We start from the raw sequence: 24,363 nt of genomic DNA, 5'->3' as shown, positions 1-24,363 counted from the left end.
AAAAACGTCCCAGAAGAATCTCCAGTCAGGGTTTTTCCATCCTCTACTTCACTCACTTGGTTCTGCAGAATGTGGATTTCCATCGTGACAGCCTTGGGAAAGTGTGAATCTGACATTCCCTTCTTGGAAGTCCTCCATGCACATTCGCATTTTCAACCCTCTAAGACACAAGGCAGAGAAGAGATCTGTTAACCTTTACATGACTCAGAGTTTCCCAGACCACGGAACCCCCTCTTGACTCTGTGTAGACCCTACTACTGTCCCAGGGAATTAGCACCTGAGGGGCACTGGGAACCAGGCTCTACCCCGCAGGCTCACTGCCTCTGCTCTTTGACCTCTCAGTGCTTTTTGCACCTAAAGCAATTCCTAGTAAGAGCCTGCAATGCCCAGTGTGGGAGAAGATAGAGTGTGGGAGGGGGAACAGCTCCTGAGTCAGCTCATTCTGGGCTCACCACCAGGCAAACTCTCCAACATCCACAAATGAAGCCCCTTCGCAGAGTCCCAGCTTCTTCCAAAAGCTAATGTGGGCCAAGAAGATTGATGCTCGAGCCTCCAGGGTCTCCAGGGCAGAGATTGGTGCTTAATGCATCCTGTATGCTCCCCTTCAGTTCATTAAAATGCCTTCAGCCTGAGGGTCAGAAGCCCAGGAGTGGGTCTCAGATGCAATCAGAAGCCTTGAAAATGATTCATTGAGCCACTAATTGATCCTGGGAATAACCACTCTCCTTTGCCTCCCCTCCCAGGTGAACCGGGAGCTCCAGGCAGGATCGTGACTTCAGGTAGGTAGACCCTGCACTGTGTACAGGGCATCCGCCCTGGCTCTGCCTCAACACCCTGCAAGTCCGCGGGCTCCGTGCTTTGGGCAAGGTGCAGTGCTGAATCTTCCAGTCAGAAGTGAGGAGGGTCGGGGGATTTCAGACGTAATACTGGCCCAACCTGGCCCACAGCCTGGCCTGGGTCCCCTCTGAGCGAGGAGAGGGGGGCTCAGCGTTCAACGTGCCTTCTGTTTTCAGAGGGATCATCGACTCTCACTGTCCCAGGTCCCCCGGGACCTCCTGGAGCCATGGGACCTCCAGGACCTCCAGGTGCCTCAGGTCAGTCTGTTTTCTTGCTTTGCCCCAGATCAGCATCAGGCCTTGCTTGCATCTGACTATAGCAGCATTCGCTCAAATCCTGAAACCCGGGCCGGAACCCGGGGAAGAGTAGGAAGGGGCTGAGAAAGCCCCTCCCAGACAGCCTGCTGAGCCCTGATCACTCCCCAGCACGTATCCTAAGCCCTGCATGGCATTGCTTCACTAGGTCCCCGCAGTACCGTTGGAGGCTCGAGCAGGCAAATGACACGCCTAAGGTCACACGGATAAGAAATAGCAGAGTCAGGGTTCGGCCCAGGTCCTTCTGCCTCCAGAACCAGTATTGACTTGTCAGAGTCAGTCCTCAAATTGTTTCCTCTTGGAAAACAACTTGATAATATGCATCAAGAGCAACAAAAGTGCGAGGAATCTATTTGAAGCAAATAGCCCCAAATTGTCCAACAATAATGAGACGGCTACAAAAATATGAAGACTTAAAGTTGTTAGCAGATAACAGTGTTATTTAAAAGGGCAGGTGACACAACGTTGTAAATCAGCTATACTCCAATAAAAAATTTTTTTAAAAATAAAAGAGCAGAATACTAGATAATGTGTGCTCTGTAGTTGCAACTATATTTATATACGACAAAAAAATGCTGGAAGGAAATACAACAAAATGCCTGTAAGTTAAAGAATTGTGGGTGATACTTTTTTCTATTTATCCAAAATGGCTGTTTTTTTATATCTATTTTTTAATTATTTAAAATGTTTGTGTGTAATATGACCAATGCAAGTGTGGATCGGTCTTCCCTCCTGATAAACTCCAGGGAGACTGGGAACACTGGGGGTGTTTAGAAGTCCCTAACCATCGGAGGACAGTGTCAGAGAGGGCAGTCCTGCCCATCCCAGGGGCCCCAGTGCCTGGCAGAGGAATTCTCACTGGAATGGACCACAGGGCTGGTCTCAAATTGCTTATTGCTTTCAAATAAGCAAGATGACCTCTTTGGGCCACTGTTCCATGCCTTGTGAGGAAGGTACTTAATGTACCCAGGCACCTGTCTTTTCTTCAGTTCTTTCTAGAACTCTGCCCCTAGAGGTGTGATAAAACCTTTTCTTCCCCAACCCCATTTCCAGGTCCCATTGGCCCAGCTGGTCTCCCAGGACAGCAAGGTATGTCACACCCTGAAAGAACGCATGACTGTAGGCTGTGGAGAGTTTCCTTCCTGGGGTGGCCCTGCACCCCATCTTTAAGTGAGAGATGTGCATGTTGGGAAGGGAGGTGAGGGGCCACCGGGCTCTTCTCCAAGGCCCCGGCAAGGCCTCCGTAGCCAGAGGAGACACCTCGTCCCACCTTCTTCCATGTTTCTGAGAAGGTAGGGGTCCTCCCGAAAGGGAGATTGAGGCTCTTGGGTCAGGATCAAGCTCAGCTATCTTCACAGGCCTCAGGCCTCTGGTGACCAGATCCTGAGAATCGTGTCACTGTCCAGCAACTTATCCAAATATCAAAACACGGACTCCAGGTCCTTCCTCCTGGGGTGTGTCTCGCTCCCAGCCAACACTCTGGCCCCGCCCACAGTCAGCTCAGCCCCGCCCACAGTCAGCTCCGCTTGGCCCTGCCCCACCCCGAGCACCTGGGCGGCTCCAGAGAGAAAGCACTGACAGCTGCAGGCGGTGTCCCCCAACTCTGTGTCCTCCCCACAGGCCCGCGAGGGGAGCCAGGACTTCCTGGTGAATCGTTCATGGGCAGCAGCAGCTCCATCTCTGAGGTCCTCTCCGCCCGTGAGTGCCACCGTGTTCTCCGGGACAGGTGACACAGGGGTGGGAGTGGGAGAGGTGGCCATGCACTGGGGCCTGCGGCAGCTGCACCAGTGAGTCATCGTGAGCCCCAGTGTAAGGATGGCCAGGTCCTCTCGCTGAGAAGGAACAGCAGGGGTTTTATCAGCTGTGGAGGATGAGTCACAGGGGATGGCACAGCTGTCAGAGAGGCTCTCCGGATTCCAGGAGGCCTCTGAACCCAGCCCTGTGAGTGTGACTGGAGGAGTCCTGAATCCCCCACACCATGAACAACGACGAGGGTCCCTGGGTTCTCAGCCATAGGCCCGGCCTAGGAGCGCTGACTCCTGGGTCCTCTGGTTCCCAGAGTCCTTTAAAGAACCCAGGCAGAGATGCCGCTGGGCCTCCCACCTGGGCACCTGGCCACCTGAACAGCAAAGACAACGCTAGCCCTGGTCTAACAGTCACCACGTGCCAGGCGCTGTGCCTTGTCGTCCCACCGAGTCTGCACAAGGCCCTTGTGATGTAGGTCTTGGGCCTCTGGTTTACAATGGAGGAAGCTGAGGCTGAAAGGTCAAGAACTTGCCCATAAGCTGGCAGTGATGAGGCAGGATTTGAACTCAGGCTGTCTGACACCGAAGCCATGCTCTTAATCATCACTGCACACCCCCATCAGCCACCAGGGGAGCTCGACTCAGCCCTGCCCTGCCTCTGAGCAAAAGGCATCTCTAGCAGAGGGGGTCTTGGAGGGTCCTGTGCCACGACCCATGACCCATGGCCTGGTGTGTGGGTGTGAGCACAAGCACAGAGGATCCTGGTGAGGGGTGAGGCTGGCGGAGAGCAGCCTCATGACAGCTTTTGCTCATTTCTGGTTTCTCCTTTCCACAGAGGGTCTTGATTTACGAGGTCCCCAAGGCCCACCTGGACCACCTGGGCCACCAGGTGAGCACCTCAGGGATCTTTGGAAGGTGGGGAATCTTGGGGGCAGGGGGCTCAAGGCACTTAGTGAGGAAGCCAAGATCCTGGGTTCAGCATTGCCTCTTCCTCACCCTCTTCTACAGGACCATCCATTCCAGGACCCCCAGGACCCCGAGGCCCAGCAGGTGAGAGCTAAGCAATGGGAGATGAGAGATGATGGGACCCAGAGCCCAGGCTTCTTCTGGGCCGGCTCTTAGGAAAGAGCTTCTCTGTCACTTCTGCTCCTGGGCAGAGTGTTCCTGGCCCACCTCTTGGCATTAATAGGTCTTGGGTGCTCTCTTACCTAGGGGAAGGCTTGCCAGGCCCACCAGGCCCACCAGGATCTCTCCTGACCAGCTCAGGTAATGCTGGGGAGTCAAGTCGCTCCTGTTCTCTACCTCAGCCCCAGCCCCAGCCCATGCCATGGTCATGGGCACACAGCCTTTCTGACCTACTCACCATGCTTTCTCCTTCTGACTTTCCACCGTGAGTGTGTTTGCATAAACTCCATGCTACCTGCTGTGTGGAGAGAAGGTAACTGATGCCAACCCAGCCACCCTGAGAATCCCTGGTTGCCCAGCCTGGGGGAGATCTGCCTTTGGGAAGCTTCTGGGCCAACTGGGGAGACCTAGTTCCTGTCCTCAGGGAGCCCAGCTCTGATAAAGTAGGTAGCACACATGCTCATGAAATGAGATAAATGCTGACAGTATAACATAGAAACATATGGAAATAACTTTAGAACATTCTTTAGCCCAGAACTTGTCTCTAGTAGAAACTTCATCCATCCATCCATCTATCGTCCACACTCAAAACTATTTCCTTCCTCTACAGAGACCTTCTTCTCTGGCCCTCCAGGCCCACCTGGCCCCCCAGGCCCCAAGGGAGAGCAAGGTGAGCACCGTGTCTTAGGGAGCGCAGGAGCCTGTGTGAACTCCAGCTGACCCCAGCTGACCCAGCTGGTGGCCGGGAGAGTTCTGATGAGGCTGGATGAGCGGGCCTTCACCCTCCTGCCCTATCCCATTAGGGGCTCAGCAGCCTGCAGCAGGGCGTGGGGTGGGGGGTCGGAAGCTCTGTCAAGAAGCCTTGTCCTTGTCCTGATGGGAGGAGAGGCACGAGGGGCCCTGGAGCCCCGACTCCTTCCCCACGGGCCCCTTGCAGTCACAGCATCTGGGTGGGACCTGTCTCATGACTGTCTTCTCCTCCAGGTGCCCCAGGCCCCCGAGGACACCAAGGTAAATAGAACTGGCATCAAACAAACCTGGGGTAGGGGTGGGAGTGGCAAAGGCTGACCTTCCAAGATCCCTGAGCTTCTTGAGTTTGGTCCAGATGAGGGTAGATCAGAGTGTGTCTCTGACGGTTGAGAACTTACATGTGTGCGTGCGTGCGTGCGTATGTGTGTGCGTGTCTGTCTGTGCGGCAGCTCTAGATACCACCCAAGGGCCGGTGCTGCCCCAGCCATCATGAATCCTGGGGAGCCTCGGGAGGGAGGTGGTGTCTTGGGCTGGGGCACGGGGAGAGGGAGGCCGGCACAGCTGACTGTTCCCTCTCTGCTGTGTCCCTCAGGCGAGCGAGGCCTCCCAGGGTTCTCAGCCTCAGGTAAGTGCTGAGCCGCCTGCTGCCGGCTCTGCCGGAGCCTCTCCCCACCTGGCTGACTGCCCTGTGTTGTTGGCCTCCAGGCTCCAGTTCTCTCGGACTCAACCTACAAGGACCGCCAGGCCCACCCGGCCCTCAGGGACCCAAGGGTGACAGAGGTCAGTGAAGGCGGGGAGGAGTGGGAGCAAGGCTGGCTCCCAGAGCCCGAATAGAGGGCAGCGAGTACTGGCTGATGCTACAGACTTGGAAGGAAGAAGAGGCTGAAGAGAGGAGAGCCTGGAGGGAGAAAGGGACGGGTGTGGGGATACAGTCTCTGCCCAGGGAAGCTGTGACACCATTGCAGAAATGAGACTGAGAAACATGGGACAGTTGTTGAGCCACAGCTGACAGTGTGGTTGAACTTGAGGAACCAGGGGAGGCTTCCTGGAGGAGGTGATGCAAACAGAGCTGCTTGTTTTGGATTCCAGGTGATCCCGGAGTCCCAGGGGCTCCCGGCATTCCCAGTGGGCCCTCTCGAGGTAAGAACCAAAGGTGCCCAAAGTTCTTCTCTCCTTCTTCAAGCGAGGCTGATCGTGCCAGTGAGGATGTTAATTAACTAATTCATTCACTTATCCATGATTCAGTGTTGATGAGATACTTTCTCCACGTGCTGGGATCTCTGAACTGCCTTTAAGGAGGTTACAACTTAGCGGGGGTGGGAGGGAAGGATGCCTGCACGATAAAGATGACTAGCAACGCCGATGATGAATGATGGCGAGAACAGAGCCTGGGAGCTAGGGGTTCAGGGGCGAGAGAGGCCATGTGGGCGGTGAGCAGGTTGCCGAAGGAAAGGGAGGGCTCGGCCTGGGAGAGCTCCTAGGAGCTCTTTGCCACTGTCTTAGTTCTCCTACTGAGAAAGAATCTCCCTCCTCAGACTGTAAAAGCATTGCCTGGGCTCCCTTGTTGGACCCCAGAGTGGAGAGACCAACTCAGAGGCTTTCTCTCCTGCAGGGGGATCGTCATCGAGCACCATGTTCATGCAGGGCCCGCCAGGCCCACCAGGGCCCCCCGGGCCTCCAGGCTCCATCAGCAGCTCCGGCCTGGAGATTCAGCAGTACATCTCTGACTACATGCAGAGTGAGTGCCTGGCGTCTGAGTGGGGCAGCGTGTGTGTGTGTGTATGTGTGTCCACGTATTGATACATAGACTTGTCCTCACCCCAGCAGAGGCTCGTACACCCACATGCTCATCCACATGCACGTGCGTGCGCGCACACACACACACACACACACACTTTCACACTGGTGTGCACTCCCCCAACCTCATCCGTGTGCTGTGGAGGTGAGGGTGTGATTTCCACACATGTGGGCACCAGAGCTTTGTCAAATGGGTGGCTGACTGGAGTCTTGTTACTCTACAGCCATGGAGATCCACCTGGCCCAGCACAGAGTCTGCCTCAGTTTCTCCATCTATAGCAAGGGGAGTCTAGGCTCCCTGCTGGCCCTGCCTTGGCCCGTGTGGGATGGGTGGGTGCATTTCATCAAGTACTTCAGGTCACCTCTGTGGGGAGGACACTCCCTCTTGGGGACAAGCCTGAGTTTGCTTTATTTCTTTGTTGGCAGGTGACAGTATCAGGTCTTATCTATCTGGAGTTCAGGGTCCCCCAGGCCCACCTGGTCCCCCCGGGCCTGTCACCACCATCACGGGTGAGACTTTCAACTACTCAGAGCTGGCCAGCCTCGTCGTGAGCTACTTACAGAGTAAGCCTCTCCCCAGCCCCTGTAATGACACCTTCCTCCCAGGGTCCACGGTTATTCCTGGAGTCTCGTCTCTTAATTTGCTGTTTGCTTTGCCCTTTTTCTGAATGTGATGTTCAATGCTGAATTCACGGTAATCAGGCCGCCGAATCTAGCTTCAAAAAAGGTTTGTTCAGATTAAGAAATATAGACATTATAAACAGCCTGCTAACACCCCCGTGCATTCATTGCCCCCAAACGGAAACAGCTGGTTGACCGGGTCTGTGATTCTGGAGTAATGAGTGCGTTGCTTCAGTACCAGCTAAGCGGGTAACCGGTTTCCTTCCCCACAGCTTCGGGGTACAGCATCAGCACGTCCTCCACCTCCATCTCCTCTGAAGACATCCTGGCTGTGCTCCAGCGTGAGTCGGCTGTGGTGGGCTAGAGGGTGGGGTGCCTTCCCTCTCTCCTGGCCGCACTTGTCAGGCACACTTGGTGGTCCCTTGGGACAAGGAGCCACTCCCTCCTCGCTCCCAGCAGCCAGCTGGAAAGGGGGCATCAGCTCTCCCCTCTAAGGCCAGGCAACCGGGCAGGAGCCCCTTCAGCTCCCGGAAGCTTGTTGATGTCCCCCTGGGGGTCTGAGAACCCCCAGCTCACACGTCACTCGGGCCAGTCTGTGGGGAGGTTAGGCTGGACGTGTGGTCCATACCGGCGCCTCCTCTCCTTTCAGGGGATGACGTGCGTCAGTATCTACGGCAGTACCTGACGGGCCCTCGGGGTCCCCCAGGGCCACCAGGAGCCAGTGGAGGTTGGTCCCTCCAGTCTTTGGACTACGCAGAGCTGAGCAGCCGCGTCCTCAGCTACATGTCCAGTGAGTGTCCGCCTCCGTGGCAGGGCAGGCAGCGGGCGGGACACCCCGGAAATGGCCCCCTGGCCCTCTCCCGCCAGGCTGCACCCAACCCAGAGGGAGCGGGGGCGCTTCAGAGCTGTTCAAACCTGTGGCCCCAGAGCAGGTCACGGAGCTGGGCGAGGGAGGCCAGGATGAGTGTCCCGGGCACCGTCCTGCACACGACTCACATGCACACTTCCCTATACGCACACGCACACACGCACACACCCAGCAGCAGGAGGGCTGTGGGCACTTCTGACCTGCACTCGTCCCCGGCCCTGGGGCCTCTCCTCCGTGGCGCCGTTACCCTCTGCCGGTCTCTTCCCGCTGCCCCTCTCGCCCCTATCCCAGCCTCCGCTTCTGTTCAGGCTGCTTCTGTCTGGCTTCCTCTCTGACACGGTGTTTCCATCTGCCCTTCCCTGTCTGATCTGCATCCATCGCAACTTGGGATTTGTTCCTCAGGCTCCGGAGTCAGCATTGGGCTTCCTGGCCCCCCAGGGCCCCCAGGCTTGCCGGGAACATCCTACGAGGAGCTCCTCTCCTTGCTCCAAGGTACGGCCGAGCAGGGCCATCTGACCGAGTGCTTCGGGGTGGACGGCAGAGCTCCTTGGCCCAGGCTGTGACCGATCCTTGCTCTTCCTTGGTGTCTCAGGGTCTGAATTCAGAGGCATTGTTGGGCCCCCAGGTCCCCCTGGGCCACCAGGGCTCCCAGGCAGCGCGTGGTCCAGCATCAGCATGGAGGACCTCTCATCCTACCTGCAGAGTAAGGAGTGAGGCAGGCGAGGGCTGCAGCCTGACCTTCAGGGCTCCTGCGGGTCTGAGCCAGGGCAGCCATGGAGGGCTCAGCCCAGGCACCAGTTCTCCTAGAGCGGGTACAGGGCTGGGCTCTGGGGCCCTGGAGGGGGACACACTTGACGTTGAGGTGCTGTCAGCCCTGGCAGGGGGAGAAGTGGGGGGACACCATGTGTCCAAGTCACGAGAGAACTCGGGCCAGCGGGTGACCAGGTGCCCAGCCGGGAGCCCCAACTCCCAGCGGCAGAAGGGCTGAGGGGAAGGGATATGATTTGGGTTGAATGAGGCCCGGGACTGGGGGTGGAGAGCAGCGGGGAGCAGTCACCCCAGGGGAGGACGGGACACGCGTGTGGGGGTCTCCCTCCCCGCCTCCTTCCAGACGGCCCAGGCTGGGAGTTCCACGGTCCTGGCAGGGGATCCCTGATCTTTCTTTCTCTTGCCCCCTGCTCAGCTGCTGGCTTGTCATCCATCCCAGGCCCTCCTGGTCCCCCTGGCCCCCCAGGCCCTCGAGGGCCCCCAGGTGTCTCAGGAGCTCTGGTGACATACGCAGCTGAAAACAGCGACAACTTCCGGAGTGAGCTGATCAGCTACCTCACAAGTGCGTGTCCCTGACGTCACTCTCCCTCCTCCATCCCCTCCCAGACCAGGCTTCTCCCTGTGAGAGGGGCAGCCAGCGGGGCTTGAAGGGAACCGGAGGCCAAACACATAAGCCGCCCTGGTCGGTCGAGGAAGCCTGGCTTCCTCCCAGCCCACATGCTCCCGCTTGGTGCGAGTTCACATCCTGCTCAGGGGTGCTGAGGCCCTGGGAGAGGCATCCCCAAGTCCCACTGCTTTCTCTCCCCCAGACCTGGCTCCCACTACTGCCGCTTCTTCCCCACAGGCCCTGACGTGCGCGGCTTCATCGTCGGCCCGCCGGGTCCTCCCGGGCCCCAGGGTCCCCCCGGGGACAGCCGCCTGGTGTCCACGGACAGCTCCTACAGCCGGGGCGGCAGCTCCTCTTCTCTCGGTCGGGCCTCTTCGCACAGCTCCTCCACGGGCATAGGAGGAGCAAGCGGAGGCTCCCTGGGCGAAGGGGGAGCCTTTGGCCTGGACACGGGCCGGGGCCGAGGCTATGGGGCAGCGGCAGAAGGCGGCACGTATGGCGGTGACGGTGGTTTCGGGGCCAGCTTTGCTGGAGGTCTGGATTACAACGAGCTGGCCGTTCGGGTGTCTGACAGCTTGCAGCGTAAGTGGGGACACGTAGGCTTCAGCGCTGCGGGGTTACGGGAGCATGTGAGCATCTCCACATCCAGGAGGACAGCGGTTCTGGAATCAGACGGGCAGGGACTGAAGACAAGCTTAGTTCAAGGGGCCCAGTCGGGACTGGAACCTATGCTGCAGGGAACAGAGATGCTGGGGTCTTTGTCCTTTGTTTTCCCAGAAGAGTCTATATGACTATGAAGGTTTCCTGGTGGGGCTGAGGGAAGGCTGTTGACTAAGAAGCCCTTTCCCGGGCGGCTCACCAGCACAGCTATGCAGTAAAAGGCCTGTGAAACAAGCCCACGGAGGCGAGACGTGCCTGTCAACAGGGGAGACTAAGGAGGCTCTTCCCTCGCTGCCGCACAGAAGAGTTTGACTGGGATGGGAGCCAGACAGTCAGAGGACACCGCGCTCCCACCGTGAGGAGGGTGCCAGGTGACCCCTGCTGCCTGTGCCCACCACTCTGGTTTTTACAGGTCAGGGCCTGCTCCAAGGGATGGCCTACACTGTGCGGGGCCCACCAGGCCGGCCTGGGCCCCAGGGGCCCCCTGGCATCAGCAAGGTCTTCTCCGCCTACAGCAACGTGACCGAGGACCTCATGGACTTCTTCAGAAGTAAGGGCATGCCCCGATTACTTTCCCAACACTTCACTTGCCATGTAGTCTGCTCCACAGAAACCAGTCTCCCCAGAAACCTTGTTAACACTTGAGATGCTGAAAATCGGATAAATTCTGAACCGTTTTCTTCTTACAAGTCCAAACTCTACCACCACCTGCCTGTGTCAGTCTGAACGAATCACTTTACCTCCCAAGCCCCAGGACGAGCTCTTGTCTAAGGCCAGCTTTTCCCCCTTGCAGCGTACGGAGCCATCCCAGGACCCCCTGGGCAGAAGGGAGAGATGGGCATCCCTGGCCCCAAAGGTAAGTGGTGGCAGGAAACAGCCACCAGGATCCTGTGTTAACGACTGCCTCTTGTGGGAAGCAGCTCCCTTGCCAGCGCCGTGCTGGGAACGTGTGCGGCTCCTTCAGGCCCTGCACTGTGCCTCGCTTAGCCGTGCCCCCTTCTGTCCTCCTAGGTGAGATGGGCCCTGCTGGGCCACCAGGTCAGCCTGGGCCACCCGGCCCTCGAGGACACAAGGGAGAAAAAGGAGACAAAGGTAAGCCTCACTTGCCACAGTTCCTGGAGTGCTGGGAAGCAGGCCACGTGTTCCAGAGCAAGCCTGAAAATTTTAGGCAAATGCCAGCTACGAAAGGCAGGTACTGGCAACAGCATACTTTGTGTAACTATCAAATGAACAGCCAGGGAGAAAGGAAGAAGAGTGTCAATGCAGGGAGGAAGAGGAGAACCAGGCTGGTAATGAAATAGGGTAATCAATTTCAATCAGTTGACAGTCTTACAGAAGAGTTCATCTTTCAAGCCGGTTTTGTAGTAGTCAGTTACTGTAATTACCCAAGCGGAAGTCCCCACAGACCACAGGACATTTTCTAACTTCCCATTCATCTTCCAACTTCTAGGTGACCAAGTCTATGCTGGCCGGAGAAGGAGAAGCATCGCCGTCAAGCCATGAGCGACCCTTGGCGGAACAGCCGCCTGGACCAGTTCTTGCAGTGGCTTATGGCGCTTATGTCAAGACCTCTCCAGAGGGTAAAAGCTGGAATCTCACTGTCCTACTGAGGCAGCACAGCAACTAGAACCCTTATCTTAGTCTGGAGCAAAATATATGTATGTAGAATTCAGTCCAAGGTACACAGTCTGAAACAGCTTCACGGGGTAGACCCAACAGTGGCCGCATGCAGTGTGGGAGGATGAAGCTGGCCTCCCTGCTGTCCAGGCCTGAGCTCCTCGGCTTCTTTAACACTGAGTTCAAGCCCCAGCCTAGGAAAGCCAGGTACATAAAAGTTGTTTCAGGAGCCCTTGAGCTTCACCTTAAAAATGAGCCCAGGAAATGGAAGATGGGATGGGGAGGGGGTGCCTTCCTGGGAGCCACGTGATGGGACTGTTCTGGTCAACGCTGCAAGGCTGTGCTCTCACCTCTTCTCTCCTCTCTTCACTCTGCATTCTCTAGTCATAGACAAAACTCTCAGCTGAAAAAACTTAAGAAATCCACTTCCCGTGAGGTGGTGACAGGGTTTCTACTAGTATTTCTATGTATCACATTCCCACTTAGGAAGTTTGACTGCAGCTATGATCTGTCTCCATAGGTCCACGCTAGAGTTGATAGTATGTTACACTGAACTAGGTTGCAGCCAATAGGAAGAGAAAGGCAGGGGGCAAGGAGGAAAGAAGGGGAGGGGAGGGGAGGGAGAGCAGACTGCCTGACACCGGAAGCCGGCACCCCTGCTCTGCACTTAGGAAATGCATGGGGGACTGGGCGCGGTTGGTTTTATTGCACTTTTCAATGTCTACAAATATTCACGTGGTCTATTAGATGAGTCATTTCAATTGCAAAATTTCCAATTAAAGGGCTTTTTCTTTTTTAATATGCTTAATGTGATCCATCTAACCAAAAAAAAAAAAAAAAAAGAAGGGAGGGGAGGAGGGAAGAAGGAAGGAAGAAAGGAAAGGAGGAAAAGAAAGAGGGAAAGGAAGAAAACATTTTCGGTTAATTTTGACATTTTACTGTCTAATGAAAACTTATGTATAATGAATGAACGCATCGTGCCTTTCTCATATGTTAGTTTTACCTAAAGGCTGACTCAATTTGTTTTTGTAATAGTAGCTTTAGAAGCTCAAGTATTATATCCCCTTAATGATTCTTACCTTGATTAACCAGACTTTTGAGTTTTGTCCTAGTTATGAGATCTGCCTATCCAAGCTATCCCAAAGTCTTCATAGAATCGTATGCCCAAGAGAAATACCGTAAAAGCCCAAACTCGCTAGCTTCTCTGGACAGAACCCAGATATGAGATATGTCCTCAGCTGGATGGCGGTGGATCTTAGCCTCTTTTGTTTCATTAAAAAAAAAAAAGTCAAGCATGAGCTCCACAGTATGCAATGCTCCTGGATTAGAAAATGACATGCTGTGCCTCCCTCCATCCAAACTGACCACGTGCCAAATGGTCAGCCTAGTATGTCTACTGAATCTTGCGTGAATGATGAAAAGAGGTTGTTTTTAGCAGAAGTGACGTCACAGTTTGTGAAATGTTTGGTGAGAAAAATAATCCATTCCAAGGGGAAAAAAGGACATAAAAAAAGGTATATATACATATGTCGATGGAAATATTTTAAGTACCACCCAAAGGCGGGGTTTGGGCAATGAAAGACCAGTTACCAGTCCCAGGTTACCAGTAAAAAGGACCCTCTTGTGTGTGATGACTACAGATGGTCTGGAATGCTAGTAAGTCTGAAGGGTCAGAAGATCTGGAGGACTGCAAGTTTTAAAATATAATTAGGATTTTAAAAAATGCTACAAAATGTTCTCACACAGGACAATCTAGTTTCAAATAGTCCCAATAAAAGACTGCTTCCCAAAGTAGAGTAAGAAATAACTTTATTTTTCATTTGCCAACCCCATGATTGAAAAGACATGTTGCTCCCAAATAGACAAGAGGCATTTTCTGAAACAAAATTCTTTCTGAAAATTTAGCTTGTGAAGTTATTACACTGCAAATCAGAGAAGGATTACAAAAAGCTACAGCCAACATTTAAAACTGGTATCACATTCTACCCCAAGCTTGGTAACAGAAGTTTTAAAGCTGTATCAAAACCATGTCAGCCACAGGATAGCAACAGTAGTGGCATTAACTGTTGTGCCTTCAACTTAAGAAAAGCATTTAAAATATCCCATTTCCTATAAACGATCATTTCCCAGGAAAGAACTGATTTATTCAACCAGAAGCCTATTAGAACTGGAACTACAGAGCTCGCCGCCTCCGCCTCACAGCTCTACATTTCCCTGTAATCAACAATATCTCTAGCTAATCATTTGACAGAATTTGGCTTCTCAGAAGAGTCTTTGTCATTTAAGCACAGTGTGGAATGGGGAAAAAAGTGTGTAGTTACAAGGGAACTAGGAGACTACAAAAGACAATCACTTCTGAAACTCACTGATGCTCAAGAAATCAGAGACCCTCCATCACAGTGGGTCTCATATGCCTGAGAGCTTTGTGCTTGAGGAAACACTACTTAGAGGTAGCTCTGGTTCTGGTTTATATTTAATTACAATTTGCTGTATCCTGTCACAGGAAAGTTTCAACATTTTCAGCAAGGTATAAGCACTCCAAATTTCCTCCTTACCCACCCTATAGCTTCCCCATAGAAAACGGTAAGAAAAAGCTTAACTGTGAGTCCATATAGTATAGCGGCTAATTCAGCAATTCACACCCGACCATGGATTGACAGGACTAGGAAAGGCAACCTGGTGCAACGAGCTCCATGAGCTAGACCTGCAGAAGCGTGGTGGCCTGGCGTGTCCACAGCACGCAGGGAGAGGAGGGGAGGCTGAGTAATTAGGGGGCACACATGGAGAATTTCTTCTATGCATTTCATAGCACATTCTGCCACAGCAACAAAACCACCAACTCAGGAATGCCTTTGACTGCACTCTTTTTGATTTCAAAGATGTCTGTGTCCCTCCCGAACCCCCCACCTACACTTCATGCAAGAGAGAAGGATCACACTTCTGTACGTGAATACAGGGCCTACAGCAAGAAGTGGGCAGGGATGGGTACAAACAGCATGGTCTATACAACAAAATACCTTTTGAAAAGATTTATGTAACTTTAAGTATTAAAATGAAGGTTTTTACCTCTACATGAATATCATTCTGTAGTCCTGCTCCTACATGCACATGGTCTGGTCACTTTTGAAAGAGAACTCGAGCGTGAACAAGGAATCCAAAGGGCAGTTTTACGGGAGATGCAAGAGGTGCTAACAAACTTACCAGCGTGTCAATCGTTCTACTCTGAGTCTCTTTATTCAATACTCTGTCAACTTGAAAGGAAGAAAAAGAACCAAATATTCAGACCAAATTAATTATGTGCCATAAACTATTCAGCACACAGGATATCCTTTAAACGATACTGAAAAAATGTCCACTGCCTGAAGTATTAATTTTTAAAAAGCCAATAAACTGAAAATTTCAAAGGAGAAAGTGGTATGAGAACCTTCTTCCTCTCTCCCTCTTCAAATAAATCATTAAATACACTGGGTAACATTATACTGTCATTTCTATCATAACAATATAAACAATTTCCATCATCACCCTGAACATTACTTTATAAAGATATATATTTTAAAAGTCTTTCAAAACATTTTTCAACCCAGCATTTGAGAATAAAGCATTAAAAGAGTTTCGTATACAGTAACACATTCATGTGATAAGTGTATGAATTTACAACCATACATAATATATATATATGTATATATATTTATATAAAAAACAAACTTGGCCAGAAGTTAAGGCTACCTACAAAGTTGTCCAAGTAAATTATGCTTGTCAAAACAATTACAAAATTAAAATCACATGCATTTTTAAATCATCTAAACCACTGAAAAAATAAGGTTCAGCATTCAAAGTTTTCAAATTAACTGCAAGAAAGTGCTACAGATATTTACATTTTCTTAACATGAATCAGTGTTCCCACAAAGTTGCATTTGCATTTTTCACGAGCCTCAAATGTAATATAACTAAACACTGAAATGTCTACAATTTGGTACCTGGCACTCATGACAGAACAGGCGCACATGGCAGGCAGCAAGCTTCGTCTACAAATGGACTGTCTCACACCCGAAATACGGTTTATAATACTGTTTCGAGCTGACACGTGCTTGAAATTCTAACCCTCAAAAGGGACTAGAGTGAACATTTCATTAATAATTACACGTATCAGCACCCTCATGATAAAGGTTTCAGGCTTTTCCCACTCAAATCGAAGTAAATAATTTAAACATGGAACAAAACAAAACCAAAATATAAATGACTTGATCTCAAAACAACGAAAAGTCATTTCTGATATTTGCCTAAATATTTTAAATTCTTAAAAACTATTCTGAACAAATGCCTCTTTTAAGATTAATTTCATAAAAATATATTCATAAATATAACTCAGAGCCTGCCAGCCTCCAACAGTTTTAAACAGAATTTGCTAAGATGGGAGAATTCATTTAACCAGCTCATGTATTATTTTAGGAAATAAGCTGAGATAGCTATATCTGTATTTTTTTTAATTTGGTGAGTTTTACATTTCCAATTTGGACATCTAAAAGCTACCGTTTATTTTTTTCATCTTTCCAACTTTGTACAACATATACTTTAGGATGAAAATTTCTATCCATTGGTAATAGGAGCAAGATTTAAAAAACAATAATGCTTAATGCTAAGGGTGTTTTGTCCCTGTTGAATCAAAAAAGGAAATGCAATTTTAGACTCAACTGAAATTTAGTGTTTTAGGCACTATTTTAATAAAACTAGCACCCTTAATTATTAGCGCATGTCTAAACAGGTAAGTATTTTAGACAAATTATTGAAATAATTTTTCTCTTTTAAAAGAGTTTGATGCTAACATTTAAAGGTAACAGATTTATTTACTGAATCAATATCATATTTTGAGCAACTCATAGTTTTTTCATGAGAGCTGATTCACCAAAAAATTAATCCAACTCTCTACAGCAGTTTCAACTATAGATTTTAGGCATCATTGAGAAGTTAAGTCAGGAAAAAAGATATTTAGTAATACTTAAGTGACGTAACAGGGTTTTTTTAAATAACTTTAAACATTATCTCTCTACCAGTTTTTCAGGTAACAGTATCTAAACAACACAATTTTTAAGATTATATACAAAAATCACCTTAGGGAATTACTGCAAGATGCTACTTTGCCAGCATGGCCCAGCATCTGTCTTAGTGCCTTTCCCTTTATCTTTGCTAAACAAAACAAACAAAAAAACATCTGGAAGGTGAGGCAGGTGATTGTCTTCGTGAGCTCTCTGATACAGACTATGGCAGAAGATGAAGAGAACAGAATGACATACTTAAGAAGACAAACCCAACCACAGAATGCTTCCCATTGTTACGATCCAGTGGAATGCAAGCTAGGAATAGGATAGAATTTGGAAATCCGGCTCTGTGTTGATGGGTTAAGGCATTCAGACTCCCCGGTCATTTTAAAGAACACTTCCTGTTCCTGTAGTTTCCTAGCAAACTCCTCTTCCAGTGTCTTAAAAAGGAAGGGAAAAAGAAATTATGCACTGGTATTAAAAACAGAATTTACTCTGACAGCCCAGATAAAATTATTTGCCCCAAAGACTTTGTTATCCTAAGGGAGAAGAGACTGCTCAACAGCTAGGACCATAGGCTGTACAGCCAGCCCAGGGTTCAAGTCCTGGCTCAGCCACATGAATGGATAACTTGGGGGTAATTACTTAACTTCTCTATATTACAGAATCATTTCATTCTTCTGCTATGAAACAGCGATAATACCATCTACTTCGACTGGGTTGCTATGAGAGGATTAAATGTGGTAATAAAGTACTGAGCACACACTAGGTACTCAACAGACGGCACCTATTATTAACTATTGATATTAACCGTCTCTTCCACATGGAACTTACCATTTTCTATTTTTTTATTTTGATTACTGACGTGCATGTCTTTTCTTTCACATTGAACTATAAACTGTTTGAAGGTAACACCTAAACCAGATTCATCTTTACAACCCCACAATATGGAACAAATATAGTAAGTGCTTGATAAATATCTGAGGTATCAATTACTTTGTGGACAAGTGACTCAGGAGAAGTACTGCTGTAAAAATACAAAGTACAGGAAAAGATGGAAGTATAGGAAGGTTTCTCAGAAGAGGAAAACCATGAGCTTAGTTTCAAAGGAAAGATAAGAATTTGACAGACAGGATGGGGAAGACACGCCAGACAAAGTGAGCTGAAACAATGCACAGAGGCAGGAAACTGTGGAGTTGCTGTGAGTAACGGTGATTATACCCAGTACTGGAACATGAACTGGGAACAAAGTGGCTAGTGGGAGACGAAGCTAGAAGGGCTGATATGGGCAAAGTGTGGCACTATGAAGGCTTCAAAGTCAAAGTGAGGCGTTTATATTCTACTCTGTTGGAACTGAAGATTTATCAACACCACTATGACAGTAACAGAGATGCTCTTGAGGATGAACACTCTGGTGATGGCAGGCAAGTAGGAGGAAAGGGAACAAGAGACCAGAAGGACCATTAGGACATTACTGAACAATTATAAGCCAATAGTAGGAAGACAGTAAAGGGAAAGAGAAATATTATGAAATAAGAGTCAAAATTATTTGTCATCTGATTGAATGTGGGGTGTGATGGAAATGAAAGGTAATTCAGGTTTCTAGCCTAGATGTCAGTTAAGAGAACAGAAATGTTAGCAAGAACACCTGATGGTGGGTAGGACTGGAGAGAGGGGGAAAGATGAGATGGAGATGAAAGAAAAAAGATTTTGAGTTTAGTTTTATCTCCACTGAGTTTACAATCTTTAGTCAACGTTCAACAACATTCAACAGGTATGTACTGATCATTTACAATGTGCAGGAATTGTTCCAGAAGCTGGGTATATATCAGTGAACAACGAGATAATGTCCCCGCTTTCAAGGAGCTTACATTCTGGTGGGAGAAGACACACAATAAAGAAATGTGTCTGGTGGTGATGAATATTATGAAGAAAAACAAAGGTTGAGGGGATAGAGAGTGTTCGAGGTAGGCATTGAAGCTATATTTTATATACAGTCATCAAAAGAAGAAACCTTTGATGAGATGACAATGGGACAGAATGAATGAAATGAGGAGGAATGGAACATCCATATGGAAAATGAGAGCTGAGAGCATGAACCGATAATAAAAACAATAAAATAATAACCATAACAACCATTCGCTGGATCCTGACCACATCTCAAGTCCTGGGACAAGTACTGTACACGCATCACTTCCGTTAACTGTCTTAACAACCCCAATTAGGGAGGCAGTAACATCCTCATTTTACAAATGAGGAAAACTGGGCTCAGAAGTGTTAAGAGACAAAATTAATCAGTGTCAGCACTGAGATCTGAACCCAGACCTGTATGACTTTATAATTCTATACAAGTTTTGGAATTGTCCTTAAACATGCAGCTGAAGCCATGACAATCTACAAGATCATCAAGATAAAGAGCAGAGGTAAGAGTGTAAAACTGGAAAATGTCTACATTTCTGGTGACTAATGACAAAGAAAGAGCACAGAGAAAGAAGAGAGTATGTCACAAAAGTCAGGTGAGAAGAAAATTTTAAGATTTTTAAGAAGAACAGGTAGATAATGCCACTGGTGACCACTGTCAACCAATTCAACTGGGGAGGAATTTGAGGCGAAAGCTAGACTGCAAAGGGTGAAAGGAGGAACTGGAGAAGGGACTTCTCACTTTCACCCCTCTGTGTACCCTTTGAATGCAGAAACACATGAATGAACTACCTATTCAAAAATGTAACAAAAAACAAAATTCAAGTTAAAAAGCCACACTATCAGCACATGGTAGGTGCTAAATACATATTTCTTTGATTAACCCATTGAGTGAATGGAAGAAAGGAATCGTTGAAATGTATAGCAGGCAGGAAGCCCAAGAGAAAATAAAGGTTTAAGTCTGACAGTTGGCAAAGAGAGAGAATCATACAGTAATAGCAAAGACAGAGTTGAAATGGTTGACCAGTTGGACCAGGCTAGCAGGGAGTCAAGTGCAAACAAAGAAGATAGCTGGCTGGCTGGCTGGCTGGCGCGGTATAGGAAGCCATCTCTATTTTACTAAATTGTCAATTAACACAGCACACAAGGGCCGTGTAATCTGGCTCCAGTTGACCCATCCAGACAAAGCTGTCATCCCTTCCCTCTCTCCCTCCCTAATGGCTACACACAGGCACACACTCCCTCTAATGCTACAATGATAGGGAGCTACTTATGATTCCTGTACACATTATTTTCACTCATTCTCTTTTCTGTACTTAAATTGCCCCCATTCCACTCCAATCTGTCTGTCCTCCTAGCAAGCTCTTACACTCATCTAACAAGCCTCACTTGGCTTACAAGGCATCTCCTCTCTGACCCTTCCTGACTTCCCTGAGCAGACTTATGCACTCCTCCTCCTTTGCTGGCACACTGTGCTCCTCTGCTCTGTATCTTGTGCTTACCTCCTTCAGACAAATGCTGCTACTGATCTGCAACGGCTTGTCAACTCGATTCTGAACCTTTCGGGGACAGGGACTTTGACTCTTCATCTCTGTGTCTCCTGTCCCTGACACTGTTCCTGACACATATTAGGTAAAAAGCCAATAGCTGGGAGGATGGAGGGATGGATGAATGCAAGCATATTTTAATTAAAGCTTTTAAAATTACCTTTTTCCTAGGTCTCAATTTCTCTCTCCATTCCTTTAATTCTTGGCTGTGTTCCTCATCTAACTCCTTTAGTTTCTGAGTCTCATGCTCAACCAAGAGGTGGCATTTTTCATTCTGAAAATAAAGTTTGGATTTAAAAAATTTCAGATCAAGTTAGCAATTTTTCACAAATACGATTATCTTCCAAAATAATAAAGTATTCATTAAACATAAAGCTATTACTGAGGTTGAAATTCTCCTCTAACAACCGAAGGCCAAGAATTATGAAAAGAGTCATAACTTCATTTTTGCAAGTTTAGAGGCTAGATCTGTTATCCATATGAAAAGAACTTGAATAGAAAGAAGTAGTTTGATCCTGATTTTCCTTCTAAGAAGGTTTACTCACAAAACTGACACTTCAGAGGGCAACTTGCAAGCATTTTATCCAATGGTACCAGAACATGGGGTTAGAAACTATTCCACTCTAGTAAATTAAGCAAATATGTAGCATATCCACAATGTATACACTACTCTGAAACTGTAAACATTTTAGAAATTATATTACATTACAATACATTATATTATATTATATTATATTATATTATATTAGAGAGCTGCATACTCCAGGTAAGGTTCAAAAACAGTCCTCTCTAAAGTAATGTTTAAATTCCTTAGGAAAAGAATTCTCATATACTTATCACCTTTTTCAAACACCTTGAAGAAAATGAACTATTTCTCCTTAAATAAAAAGAAATTTTAAATTCAGAATGATAAAAAAAATGCCTACATCATTTTTAAAACTTTGTTCATCTTCTTTGCAAAATACACTAAAAATTCTCAATAGTACTTTTGAAAGATGTAACTTCTTTTTTTTTTTTTTTTTACCGGTACGCGGGCCTCTCACTGTTGTGGCCTCCCCCGTTGCGGAGCACAGGCTCCGGACGCGCAGGCTCAGCGGCCATGGCTCACGGGCCCAGCTGCTCCGTGGCATGTGGGATCTTCCCGGACCGGGGCACGAACCCGCGTCCCCTGCATCGGCAGGCGGACTCTCAACCACTGCGCCACCAGGGAAGCCCGAAAGATGCAACTTCTTATATCATAAATTAGCTTCATGTTTATACTAATCACGGCTGTGTAAGTTCTAAACAAGTGCCTGCGATACTAAACTGATCTTCCTTTGGGTCTACAGAGGAAAGAAAACCTTTAAATCCCAGCATCTTCACAAGCAATGTGCAGCTTACTCTGAGTAGCTATTATTTCCTCAAAACCAGCCACCTGTACTGTGCATCTAGTACCATCTTTGCATTCATGCTTCTGCAGCTAACCTGCAGCTGATGCAGTTCTCGGACATTGGCTTCACACTGCAACTGAAGATCCCGCATTTGATTTTCATGTTTTTGATGTTGAGCCATTCTCTCATTTTTCTGCCTCTTTTCTTCTTGAGAGGCAAACTATAAGTAAGAAAAACAAAAGATAAATATGGTTAACAAGTAATGTAATTTCTGTATCTTCCAAAGGTGTAATTAGGGAATGTAACAAAGCTTAAAGTACAATAAACTAAAGCTTCAAGTAGTAAATATGCTGGGACTCAAAGCTGGAGTCTACGTCATGGCTTTGGTGGAGTGTAGGGAGGTGGAGAGAGACTTCTGATTAAAACCTTCTTCCTCCTACCTGCTTAGTGACCTCAGTTAATTTGCGTGTGGGATCTGTGACTGTAGAAGTATAGTGAGACCACACGTTTGACTGAAAAGCTGGCCAAGTCATCTTATTCCCAGAGCTGGTCTTAGGACCAGCCTAGCCCTGGATCTGGTGTGGGGCGTGGAAGAGAGCAGCTCTCCGTGGCCAGTACCTGGGGGAGATTGAGTTGGTATATGCCATATGTGTACAGAGCCATGGTGAACATCAGCGAGCCCAAGGTAGCGCCAAATGTTTACAGCACAATTATGTGGTACTCCTAAAGGCCACTCAAAACTTTTAAACTTAAAGAGAGTAGTTTTCTTATTTACTTGTTTAATTTTTTCACGATCCTGATCTGGTGTTGCTGTTGGGTTAATTCTCAAACTCTTCTTAAACATGGCCATGCGAGTCTTGGCTTCACTGCGCTGAATCTTAGGCAGTCTTGCTCTTTCTTGAGTCTGTCTGTTCTTCAACTCCTCAATAAGTCGTTGATTGTAACGCTGCATTTGTTCTGTTTCCTAAGAAAGTTTCAGAGTCCAGTGATGTAGATATAATACTCAGTACCCACATGTATGCTCAAACATGTCATTTTGCTGTTGCTTCCCCAAATTACTCTCTCCCTTGTTGCATACCAACCAGCAAAATACTAGGCAAAAAATAATTTATAAGAAAAATAAGCTATTAGTAATAAGAGATTCATATTGACTCTCGTATACTAAGTATAGGGAGTCCACATTTTTAAGATACCTGAACCATAAATGGAGCCAAAATAGCTAACTCTGAGAGACAAGATGAAGATTATAATGTATAAGGTCTTTAAGCATTGTAATTAGTTACCTTCCTTGGAATTTGTAGAAAAGAGTTTGCAATCGTGACCAACATACAACTAATTACTCCAAATTTCAAAGAAATTTTAGGATAAAAGAAAGGAAACCTGAACTTTATTCTGTAAAAAATATAAGTTTCAAAAATAAATAGCTCTGCACACTTTAAAATGAACAAAAAAGTGAACAAATTTTCCTTTCATTAACCTTCTCATGGCGCTTAAGTAGCTGATGTCTTTGCATAAAATACTGATCTTTAAGTTGCTGTTTGAGCAGCTGGTGTTTTTCTTGTAAGTGTCGTTCTTCAAGCTCCCAAATTGCAGCTTCTCTAGCTAGAAGAAGAAAGCAATTTCAAAATGTAACTTTGCTCTTTTTACTAATGTACTTTGGTCTTCATTTTAATATTTACATACAAGTGTTCTAATACACTAATTAATACACACGGACATTCTGAGCTATAAATGCAATATTACCAACATAAAGATAATATCCATTACCACTTTCCGTTCTGCTCTGATGTCCTGTAAACAGAGAATGCCCTACCCACAACACCAAAATTCCATTTAATCATCTTAATGAGAAAGAAAAAAAATATAAGGTATTTGTTAGGGGAAATAAGTGCTTAAAATTCCATTCTATCATGTAGCCAATTTAAGTATACCAACACTGTAAGGCATAATGAGTACATAAAATTATTCAGGTATATTTCTACCATCATCTGGACAAAAAAGATGTTTTAAGGATCATATGTTTATGTTCACTTCTATTGCAGTATTTCTTAATTTAATAAAGTATTTTCCTCTTATTTAAGTTGCTTCATCTTTCCCTCTACCACTCTAGCAAAAGAAAACATTCAAATAATTTCCAAGGTATATCTCTGCAATGTTTTGAGATATATATATACATACATATGCTGCATAATTTCATATACCTCTCATGAGCTGTTGTTTGTTATTCAGGCACTCTCTTTCAATATTGGCTAACTCTGCCTTCTGCTGTTGGATGATCTTTTTCAGAGAGCCATCTAATTCTTGTTGTTGCTTCTGAACAAACTCTTGTTCCTATTAGACATAGTTAACCATCAGTTAATAAGTATCTACTGAGCAAAACATCCATTTATCTATACCTCTGTATATATTAGTGATTAACAAGATTTCTGAACCAAGTTTCTAAAGTCAACTAGATTTAAAAATCACCAAAATTATATAGTATAGACATAACATAAATGTATTAGTCACCCAATTCAAGCCCAGAAAGGAAGTACTAGAATACATAATATTCTAAACTATTAAGAATAACACATACAAAAGAAGTCCATAACCCACTCATAATTAAAATGCCCTACATCTTTGGGAAAAAAATAAATCTACAGTTTCTAAAACTGACTATTCATTTCACTAGAGTGTGGACAAAACAAGAATAAACAAGAAATGTCTTTCAGGAAGAGAGGCAATAAAGAGCAAACAAGAAAAACATATCGGGATTTTAAACTCTCTATTTTTCTATTAATA

General features: G+C 47.3%; 2 protein-coding genes across 4 annotated transcripts in view; one reads left to right on the top strand and one right to left on the bottom strand.

The window, feature by feature from the left end:
- Nucleotides 1-12,508, top strand: part of COL17A1 (collagen type XVII alpha 1 chain) — a 51,567-nt gene extending 39,059 nt beyond the window's left edge. The window contains exons 34-57 of the mRNA XM_033421082.2: nt 744-779; nt 1,014-1,094; nt 2,205-2,240; nt 2,772-2,849; nt 3,732-3,785; nt 3,905-3,946; nt 4,109-4,162; nt 4,632-4,691; nt 5,006-5,032; nt 5,364-5,396; nt 5,477-5,551; nt 5,861-5,911; nt 6,384-6,509; nt 6,995-7,132; nt 7,462-7,530; nt 7,839-7,979; nt 8,460-8,549; nt 8,650-8,760; nt 9,241-9,387; nt 9,670-10,014; nt 10,505-10,642; nt 10,886-10,948; nt 11,104-11,184; nt 11,543-12,508. Coding sequence (XP_033276973.2) covers nt 744-779; nt 1,014-1,094; nt 2,205-2,240; nt 2,772-2,849; nt 3,732-3,785; nt 3,905-3,946; nt 4,109-4,162; nt 4,632-4,691; nt 5,006-5,032; nt 5,364-5,396; nt 5,477-5,551; nt 5,861-5,911; nt 6,384-6,509; nt 6,995-7,132; nt 7,462-7,530; nt 7,839-7,979; nt 8,460-8,549; nt 8,650-8,760; nt 9,241-9,387; nt 9,670-10,014; nt 10,505-10,642; nt 10,886-10,948; nt 11,104-11,184; nt 11,543-11,595 — 2,129 coding nt within the window. The 3' untranslated portion in view covers nt 11,596-12,508. The remainder of the gene's footprint in view (nt 1-743; nt 780-1,013; nt 1,095-2,204; nt 2,241-2,771; nt 2,850-3,731; nt 3,786-3,904; nt 3,947-4,108; nt 4,163-4,631; nt 4,692-5,005; nt 5,033-5,363; nt 5,397-5,476; nt 5,552-5,860; nt 5,912-6,383; nt 6,510-6,994; nt 7,133-7,461; nt 7,531-7,838; nt 7,980-8,459; nt 8,550-8,649; nt 8,761-9,240; nt 9,388-9,669; nt 10,015-10,504; nt 10,643-10,885; nt 10,949-11,103; nt 11,185-11,542) is intronic.
- Nucleotides 12,509-13,501: 993 nt separating this feature from the next.
- Nucleotides 13,502-24,363, bottom strand: part of SLK (STE20 like kinase) — a 56,602-nt gene continuing 45,740 nt past the window's right edge. For 2 of the 3 annotated variants that reach the window (XM_004265881.4, XM_004265882.4), the window contains 6 exons: nt 23,784-23,913; nt 23,060-23,184; nt 22,358-22,546; nt 21,677-21,802; nt 20,373-20,486; nt 13,502-17,185 (listed from right to left, as the gene is read on the bottom strand). In XM_004265881.4, the coding sequence (XP_004265929.2) occupies nt 17,039-17,185; nt 20,373-20,486; nt 21,677-21,802; nt 22,358-22,546; nt 23,060-23,184; nt 23,784-23,913 (831 nt within the window). In that variant the 3' untranslated portion in view covers nt 13,502-17,038. Of the gene's footprint in view, nt 17,186-20,372; nt 20,487-21,676; nt 21,803-22,357; nt 22,547-23,059; nt 23,185-23,349; nt 23,424-23,783; nt 23,914-24,363 lie in introns of those variants that run through there. The other variant, XR_004481307.2, reaches the window with a different exon arrangement.

Source organism: Orcinus orca, chromosome 14 (assembly GCF_937001465.1).
Source record: "Orcinus orca chromosome 14, mOrcOrc1.1, whole genome shotgun sequence".
Taxonomy (NCBI): domain Eukaryota; kingdom Metazoa; phylum Chordata; class Mammalia; order Artiodactyla; family Delphinidae; genus Orcinus; species Orcinus orca.
Note: the sequence above shows the minus strand (reverse complement) of the source record. Positions and strands in the feature narration are given on the sequence as shown.